This window comes from Petaurus breviceps, unplaced genomic scaffold (assembly GCF_028583685.1).
Source record: "Petaurus breviceps papuanus isolate PSGF00001 unplaced genomic scaffold, PetGlider_PUasm1.0 90556, whole genome shotgun sequence".
Taxonomy (NCBI): domain Eukaryota; kingdom Metazoa; phylum Chordata; class Mammalia; order Diprotodontia; family Petauridae; genus Petaurus; species Petaurus breviceps.
Genome location: NW_027187273.1, coordinates 280517 through 290672, shown reverse-complemented (window position 1 = coordinate 290672; position 10156 = coordinate 280517). Strand labels below are relative to the sequence as shown.

Here is a 10156-nt window from a genome sequence, read left to right as displayed (position 1 = left end):
GTTAGTAGTATTTTGTTGGTCACTTTGGGTAGAAATAAAGTGTCTAAGATTTTTTCTCCAAAACGTTTTTTCCCCCTCATAGATTTATTTCTGAACTTTATCCCTCAGTACCCTAAATATTGTAATGTTTCAGTACAGAGGTTTGCTTTATTTGATACAGTCTCCCTGTTCTTCCCATCTTTGTTTTCATACAGTCTATTTAGCACTATGTTTTCAAATATAGTGGTTGAACTATAATTGATAGAGAAAATAATTCTTTTCCGTTTTGCCCTGTTAATACTTCTTGTTTCTTCCATTTTCATCTCACTTATTTGCATCACTTCTAACACGAGATTAGGATTAATTCATCAAATCACATACTTCTGTGCCTAGATGGTCTCTGGGATCCTTTTCACTCCTAGAACTGGTATTGTTTTCCAAGTTGATGATTAGATAATTTGCTTAGAACTTTAAATCAATTTCATATAGGTTTTATATATTTTAGATTCATATATTTTAGAGTCTTAAATACATAGCTTGAAGAGACTTTAAGAGATTAAGTGACTTGCTCAAGGTTACACAGGTTGTTTCATTTTTTCTATGTTTAAAGTTATGACTGAAAATTTAGGTAAGAAGCTTTGGTGCAAGTCTCTGCAAGCAGCATACCTAAAGATTGGTCTTTGTGGATGCAGCCAGTATTTATGGAATCTGTCGATCATGCATAATACACACTTTTTGAAGCCTTTGTTTAAATTCTCACTCTTCCTAATTACTGTGGAAATATGGGTGGAGCAACAGAAAATCTCCATTGCCATTTATAAGCGCTTACCCTGATGGCAGTCTGTATGTCCCTAAATTTTTTTTTTGGAGGGGACAAGGCAGGATAATTGGAGTTAAGTGACTTGCCCAAGGTCACATGCACATGGCTAGTAAATGTTAAGTGTCTGATGGCCAGATTTGAACTCAGGTCCTCCTGAATCCAGGGCTGGTGCTCTTTTCACTGTGCCATCTAGCCATCCCTATCCCTAAAATTTTAAAGCCATAGCTTCCAAACACTGCTTTTACATGCTTTCTAATATAGCTTGTAGCATAGTCATAAATGAATATTCAACAATATATGCCCTTTGGTGATTAGATTGTTCTTAAACTATTTTTGATCGTCCCTGTGATGCTTTTGGTTATCTGGAAGACAAGTTCTTAGAAATTTATTCACTCATTATATACTCAGTCATCTGCAAAATAATTACAATAATGTTAGTGATAGAATTTAGCATTTATATAGTTCCTACTATGTGCCAGACACTTTGTAAATATCTCATTTTTTCCTCACAGTACCCCTAGGAAATAGGTACTGTTATCCTCATTGGAGAAACTGAGGTAGACAGACCAAATAACTTGCCCAGGGTCAGCTAGTAAGTGTGGGAGCCCAGATTTGAATTTAGGTGTTCCTGACTGACTCGTGGTCTACTGTTCAATCCACTCTGCTACCAGTTGCCTATGGGTGTGAGATAGCACATATTTCAGTGGGTTATTATGAGGACTATATTACTATTACTGCTACTACTTCTGCTGCTACTACTAATCCTAATACAACTACTTCTCCTACAGTGGTACTTACATATCAAATTACTTGCTCTGTGAAAATACATTTTCATATTGCCCCTGTAGACCTTAGTGTTACCTTCTTTTTTTTTTAAATGAAGTTACCTACGGTCTTCAGGTGCTTAATATCTAGCTGTCAACATCATTTAGATTACATTTTGAAATAAAATGCTTATATTGATAGGAAGAGCTTGATGTTTCATGTTGATCTTTTCAAAGGCTCTAAATATGGTTGTGCCTTTACAAAGGCCCATTTAAATAGCAAAGACTACATGTCTAGGGAAGTGTTACCAGTTTAGAAATCTTCATCTCTTGCCATTAGTATACTTTCGAGTTTTCGTTTCATCAGAATGTAACTATGACAGATTCTGCCCTGTTCTTCTAGAAGTCAGCAAATTTTTAATTCTAAAAAGAAAGGGAAAATAATAGTAAGTCCTTATAATATTGGGTAAATAAGTTTCCCTCTCTGCCTACCAACTAATTGTGTTAACTCAAGCTAATCATTGAATTTGTGGCCCTCAGTTTTGTCTTTTTACGATACCTTCCATTTCAGAGATTCTTTGAGTAGAACATGGGTAAGTTACCCAACCTCCTTGGGTCTCACTTTATTCACCTGTAAAATAAAGGTGTTGAATTAAATGACCTCTAAGGTCTCTCTTAGTTCCAGAGACACCCTAGGATTGTTCCAAAAGTTTATTTGCAAGTCAGTAGTTTAGAACTTGGGATAAATACAATTTAAAAATGCTTAGATACTCATTCCATGCCCTAAAAGTTCAAAATAAAAATGATGAAGTTTAGTAGTTTTTGAATTGTTAACTGTCACTTGTAAAATTCGATGGGAAAATGCATTCATAGTTCCATAGTTCATGCTGTTCTTCCATGTCATTGGAAAATGGAATATGGCAATAACTTAACTCAACTTATGCATAAGATGAGGCATTGATAGGTAAATAATTCTTCAGATGTTCTGAATTGGAGAGTGTAGGTCAATTGCTAGGGGATGGATAGGAGGGAGAGTGTTGTGCCAGATCTTATACTCTTTTACTTAGACTCCCAAATTGTAAATTACTGACTTAAAAGGAACAAATAATTCCATTACTTGTTCCTGTGTATGATAGTGAGTGGCACAGGGCCTTGGACATGGTATCAAAAAGAACTGAGTTCAAATTTGGCCTTAGACAATTACTGACTGTTTTCTGGGTGAATCACTTCTGTCTGCCTGAGTTTTCTCATTTGTCAAATGAAGCTCATAATGGTACCTATCATCCATGGTTGTTGTGAGGAAAAATATGAGATAACTGTAAAGCACATTGCAAACCTTAAGCACTGTAAAACTGCTAGCTATTACAACTGCTACTTCTACGATTACTGTTAGGAAGGAGGAGGAGGAGGAGGAGAAGTAGGTCAGAGACTGCATGGAAGTATGATTAATTTTTTCCCCCTTTCCCTCTCAGGTCCAATAACTTTTTTTTAAGTGTGCCTAATGAGTAGACCAGGGAAGAATCTGTTTAATATGCCACCTCTTTCCCCTTTCACCCACAAAGTCACTGGTTACTTTGCAGAATATTCTTAAAATATACAAAGTGTTAACAAATTGATATTGCCACAATGTTAGTTCTTTGGCCATGCCAACCAAAGAAACAAAAAAATATATAAAAATCCTTATGTCTTCTTTAATACATCTGAGTGATAGTAGCCTAATGATGGCCAGAAAGTGTCGGAATATAGTGAGTCATTCCATTTTTTAGAATGGTTTGGAGTTTTGATTTGACTATTGGCGCTTTAAATGTGAGATCCTTGTCTAGTGGTCATTAAGTAATTATATTGCTGGAGAGGATGAATCTTAATAATTTTGACTGTCTAACTATAAAAAAAAAAACCAGTAGAAAGAAGTTTGCAGCTTAAAGGTACTCATTGGAGGGGCAAATAAGGGAGTTGATTTTATGTTATACTCAAAGGCAACAAGAAACATTTCAAGGGACAGTTGGTCATTCTATATTGCTTGCTAATAAAATTGCGACTTATGCACCAACATTGGCTACAGAACATTAAGAAATAGAGAAATTCTGTGCAGGACTTTGTAAGGCCCTACAAATTATGTGAGCATACTCTCTTAACACCCTAACTTAAGTACAAATGTGGGAAATTAGATGAGCATGGGGGGAAATATGTCAGAAAGCATGGGCCAGAAAAATGAAAAAAGGCCTAAAACTTGTAGTGTACACAAAAATACGACATCATCATGTAGTGGATTCTTTTTCTCAGGAGAAAAAAATTGCTAAGCAATGTATATGGCAAGCAGCATAAAGAAATTGAATATATTTTAACGGGAAAAACCCCCTCATTGTGGAAGTCACCCATGAATTAACTGTCTGTGTACTGTCAAGCTGTCATTTGTTTAAGATCAGAATTAGTAAACAAAAGACAGAATAATCAGAAAACGGTAGATATAATTTAACTAATTCTATCAATAAATCAAGTGATCTTGAAAAATTGGTAATAGCCAAAATGAATGACATGACAGCAATTATAATAATTTTGTGACATTCAACTAGTATAAACCAATTACCGTGTCAAAACCAAAAAAATCTAAAAAGCACTTTGGATGGGAAACACTTCACTTAACTTGCCAAGCAGAAAGAGTTGTTAACTAAAGGCATTACCACTTTAGAATATGATCTCAATTTGAAATCTTATTAAAAAAACAAGATGATTCATTATGAACTATGTTAACTAATAAAACAAAGAGAAACAATAAAGGGTAAAAGTAATTTTCCAAATACTGGAAAGAGACCCAGCTGAGAAAAATGAAGCCAGGGCTTTTAAAGGATGAAAAATGCTGTGTGGACAGCAACAAAAAGGAAAATGGAAAAGAGCTACAAAAGTTTTTTTTTAATAATCAAGGACAATGCAATCAACACACTTGGGCTTTTAACATTATAATTATGGATGTGCTTCTGGAAGAGGTGGAAATGGCACTGACAAGAATAAAGATTGGAAAACCAAGTGGGTTGAACCAAGTATACACAGGTCCATGTTTGTGGCTACAGAAGAGATCTATAACAATTTTGAGAGTTATTGAGGGATAATTTGCAAGCTGTCTGAAAGATACCAAGGCTTAGAAAACAATCTCTACTATCTACTTATATTTCTACATTGTGATCTGTTTAAAATCTTCACGAGACTTCTCTACAATTGCATTAAGGGGATCCTTGATGAGATTGTCAATAGGAAACAGACTTTTACAAGTAATATTATACATTTATCATTTTTCTAAATATGGTATAAACTAGAGGTGTCATATGAAATTCCTGAGTGCAGCCAGAACCAAATTAATTGGGAAATGTTTAACAAAATGAAAGTAAATATAGCATAGATAACAGGATCTGTTTCTGTTTTAGTTTGACACCACTAAGGTATGAAATACAAGCTCCCACTTTGCTTTTATCATTTAATAAAAAGACATTTGACTTGGTAGAGGAAGCCACTTTAAAAAACTCAACAGATCTATCACTTTTATGTCAAAATCATTCAAGATTGACTTAAAGATATAACAAATAACTTATTCAACCATTCTCTGATAACAAACATCAGGTGAGGCATAAAGCAAGACAGTGGATGCTTGCCAGATGTTTTTGCCATTGTGATGGAAGAGATCTTTTGTAATGTGTCTATTGAAAGATTCCTTGTGGATGTCCTTCAGATGCTCCTATTTGGAAATGATTATTTTGCTGGCTGCATCAAACCCCAGAGAATTAGGGGGGATCTGTAACCCTCTAAAAGAGTTTGGTCTGCTCATCCACATAGGAAAGACCATTGGATGAAGAATGTTTATTGCTCAAATTATGACATACAGTTCAATAGAACTTGTCTATCAGTATGAATTATCAGGGACAGACAAATCAAATGGATAGTTAGTTGGGCCAAGAATTAAACAGTAGGTGGAGACTGGGCTGGATTACACTGACTGGGAAACTGCAAGCTCTTCATAAACTAAAGTAAACTTCATCTTCTACCCGAAACAAAGGCCTCTCTTTTTAAAAACGATATTCTTCTAGTATATCATTGCAGCAGAGAGCAATGGAAAGACATGTGATGATTGTGTAGGCTACAGCATATTACCCATGAGCAACTCTGAAGACTACCAGGAATAAAGATGTCATCAAGGAAATGTATGATAAGAGAAGATGGGCTGGTTATGTTTTGAAAGATGACAAGTAGATAGCCCAAGTGCTCCAGTGGTATCCTCAGGGTGTCAGGAAAAAGCAAGGAAGGCCCTTGTGGTAAACAAGGATGGAGGAAATGGATAACTGTTGAATAGGTTGGGCAGCTGTGGATGGATTGCAACCTGCATTCTTGGAAGGAACATTGATATTCATGAGATTTCAGGATTGTTATAAGAAGGAGGGATCATGGATATATTACCTGCAATTAATAGCTGATGGGAATGGGTGGAATTAGACCATTTGCACACATTTGGAGTAAACTCAGATAAAAATATTTTTAGAGTGATTTTCAAATCATGCAGTAGTTTCTTTTGGATGTACATTTTGTTCCCAGTTAGTACCCAAAAGTTACTTTTTTTTTTTAACCATTTTTCCTAAGAGTATTCTAGTCCTCAGAAAATTAGTAGTATGCATAGGCCTACTTTCTTGATATATATCATATATGTGCTCCTGTAAATGGAATTTTAAAAAATCAGAACATATTAATGTAGATCACACTTTCCCAAGTAAAGACCTAAGTATTATTAGATCTTCATTTGACAGTGATGTCTGAAACTTTAAGCTTCTCCATACTGTATGTCTATGGCCAAATAGAAGGAAGTAGAGAACATCATATTTAAATTTTTTTTAACTTTAACTTTCTCCTTTTGAGTAGGTGCAAGTAATATCAGATACTTTTATAATCTTCCCTTCTTTTTCCTGTTTTTTTTCTTGGCCTCATTTTTCTTATTTTCTTTCTAAAAGTTGAAAGATATTAGTAACTGCTTAAAATTGGGAGTGGGGAGAGAAATGGAGAGATTCCTGATTATTTTTTAAATTTAAGTTGCAGGTAAATATTGTTCCTTTTAGTAAACTTGCCATTGAAAGGAAATTTGTCTTATCTTTTTATAAGACAAAGAATCCTCCCACTTTTTTTTTTTAACAACTTTGTAAGTCTTGATTTTCATATATTGCTTTTTCATTCAGCATAGCCTAGTGGATAGAGAACTGGTCTCAGAGCTACAAAGACCTTGGTTCAAGTCCTACCCCTGACTTACTGCCAATGTGACCTTGAATAAGTCTCTAAACTATCAGGGCTCCAGGCAACTCTCTTTGACTATAAATTGGAGACAAGTTTCATGAAAAAAGGATTTTCCTCATTTGGGCATTTCATGTAACAATGAATTCACAGATCCAGTCCTTGACATATAAAAAACGATGGATTTTCCACAAATATGGAAAACTGAGGTGTTTGACACAAGGGGAAAATAGTTATGAACTGATACAAACTCTTTTGACAAAAAAATCATCTGTAATGCAGAATGAGCTACTTGTGCCTTGTTTTTGCATCTTAATAATACTTGGACCATTCAATTTCACCACTAACTAGTGGGAGTGCTATGTAGTTTGTCTCATTGCTTTTATATGAGTTTGTCCTACAGAGGGATGAACAAAACCAGATTCCTAACACTGCAAGGTGGTTGACTATTAACAAATGATTTTGGAATTAGACCAAAAGTATAATCTCCTAAAAATAAGATTTAGGGTCATTTAATGCTGGAGTGAAAAATAAATATTTAGAAGGTCCCTTCACATCTTCTTACATTGTTAGATTGTAACTTCAAAAAATTTAAATTGTTAGATTATTTAATTGACTTTTGTTTCCAACAGGTCACGGTGCGGATGTAAAATGTGTAGACTGGCATCCAACAAAAGGCTTAGTAGTTTCAGGAAGTAAAGATAGTCAACAGCCAATTAAGTTCTGGGATCCAAAGACTGGGCAGAGCCTTGCAACGCTGTAAGTGAGAGGAGCAAAGCACTCTTAATTTACCTTTTTTGGTAATGTGTAACTGACAACTTTTTTGTTGGTAGATTTTCCTGGAAAGTGAAATAGGATGCTGTAGAGTCAGTTTGGATAACAGATTTGTTTCTTTATGTTTCTATACTAAATATTCTCCATCCACAATGCAAAACAAACTTTTCTTCTGCCTTCCACTTTTGTTTCAGTTTGAGTGATGACAATTAAAGAATAATATTACCCATGAGTTCATTGTCTCACTTAGCTGTTTATCATTGAACAATGGAAGGTTTGATTGTTTGTGTTAGTTACCAGAAAAAGCAATGCTTTCTCCCCACTGTCCCTTCCGATAAGATGTCATCTGTATATTTGTAGCCCAATTATTATCATGACTTATGAGCGTTTCATGAGCTCTTGGAGTTACACAGACAGATTTGTATGTATAGACAGTATCTGCACTATAATAAGAGCACGCTATAGGCACTGTTTCGTACTATTACTACAAATAGTTGACATTTATATTGTGCTTTAAATATGTTGTTTCATTTGATCTTCACATCTCCACTGTGAGATAGGTTTCATAGGTAAAAATTGGATTTTGAAGGCTATCACTTGCCCATGGTCTCATAGCCAATAAGAGTCCGTGACAAGATTTGAACTCAGGTCTTTCTGATTCCCATTCTGGTGCTCATTATACTGCTTCTCTTAGAATCTGAGTAATAAAGAATTGTAGAGGTCTTATAAGATCAAATCCTATCTATAACAATATTCTGATAGTCAAAGTGAATTATCTTACATGACATCGAGGTAGGTCTTAAGTGTCCTGTAACCATGTGGTTAAGACGTCTTATCAAATTCAGTGTAGCCAAGTAATCAGAGTAAGGAAGTACCCCTCTCCCTTTACAGAGATGCAATTTGGAACATTGTCTGTAATGCTGGACCTGGAGTCAGAAGTTCCTCAGTTTAGATCTTGCCTCAGGCACTTATTAGCTATGTGACCCTAGGCAAGTCACTTAACTTCTCTAACCCTTAATATCTTTATCTGTAAAATGGGGATAATAACACATCTACTTCATAGAGCTGTTGTGAGGATCAAATGTGATAATATATGTAAAGTACTTTGTAAGCTTTAAAGTATTAGATCAATGTTAGCAGGTGTTATTTCTTTGTTCACGTACTCTACAAATCAGCTTTTTACCTCAGATTGAAGCTTTTTTGCACTTTAGCCTTGTTAATGCAAAACCTGAGGAGTCAACCTTTTTTTTGAGTTTGTCCATTTAGTTTCTTAACTGTTTTCTAAAAACAGGTTTCTATACCTTTGGTATCTGGAAGTAAATAAAGCTCTAGGGTTCAAATTTCTATAATAAATTCCCAGTTTATTACTTTTTGTCACATATCCTTCTAATCTTGGCCCTGTTATTTCTGAATCGAAAAGGTAGTTAACTTGTTTTGTTATGTTTTCTTAAATGTCAGGGACACTGCTAATTGTTTCATTGCTAATTTGTTTTTTAGACATGCCCATAAAAACACTGTTATGGAAGTGAAATTAAATCTCAATGGCAATTGGCTACTTACAGCATCCCGGGACCACCTCTGTAAACTTTTTGACATCAGAAATTTAAAAGAGGAACTTCAAGTCTTTAGAGGCCATAAGAAAGAAGCCACAGGTCAGTGACCGCATTTGTAATTTTTTATCATGATGCTGTAGATAATCTGTAGCATTCTGAACCACCTACCCTGCTGTTTTGATCTCATTCAAAGAGACTCCAGCTTTACCCAATGTATTCTTTGTTTTTTTATTTGATTTGTATTTCACAGCGGTAGCCTGGCATCCTGTTCATGAAGGTCTTTTTGCCAGTGGAGGATCAGATGGTTCTTTATTGTTCTGGCATGTTGGGTATGTAATGTTTCCTGAGAAAATTTATGATTTTGTTAGGATTATATAACTAAAATGCAGCTTTTCTCCTCTGTGGCTATGTATTCACTGTCAAATAATGCATCTCTAAATATCAATTTCCAAGTCTAGCCTAGGATGGAAAACAAAAGCTCTTTTGTTATTCAGGTTTGAGAAGATAGAATGTATTATTTTTGTGTTAGAGAACTAAATTAGCATTATTTCTTAGTATTAGATAGAATATCAAACATTTTATTCAGATATTACTTGTATCTCATTAATATATGCAGGGAACTGCAGATAAGCCTGGAAGAAAATAGGTTAGCATAGTGTCTGGCACATAGTATCTCCTTAATAAATGTTGACTATGATGATGTTAAAATAGGAATATTGAAGAACAGTTTAAGAAAATCAAAAGAAAATATCTTTTGTCAACTTATATAAAAAAATTACTTATGTAATATTTTTATATTGTGGTTTTAGGGTAGAGAAGGAAGTAGGTGGAATGGAGATGGCCCATGAAGGAATGATCTGGAGTTTAGCTTGGCATCCTCTTGGACATATTCTTTGTTCAGGATCAAATGACCATACCAGGTAATTTTAGGTACTAAGAAATTGTAAGGAATAACTTTATTATATACATGAGGCTAATGAAAATTATATAATTGCATGACTTCA

The 10156-nt window shown here is 34.7% G+C and overlaps 1 protein-coding gene across 2 annotated transcripts in view; it reads left to right on the top strand.

The window, feature by feature from the left end:
* Positions 1-10156, top strand: part of WDR33 (WD repeat domain 33) — a 118596-nt gene that overhangs the window by 85643 nt on the left and 22797 nt on the right. For both annotated transcript variants that reach the window (XM_069063330.1, XM_069063331.1), the window contains exons 8-11: positions 7458-7584; positions 9097-9251; positions 9403-9481; positions 9962-10072. In XM_069063330.1, the coding sequence (XP_068919431.1) occupies positions 7458-7584; positions 9097-9251; positions 9403-9481; positions 9962-10072 (472 nt within the window). The remainder of the gene's footprint in view (positions 1-7457; positions 7585-9096; positions 9252-9402; positions 9482-9961; positions 10073-10156) is intronic.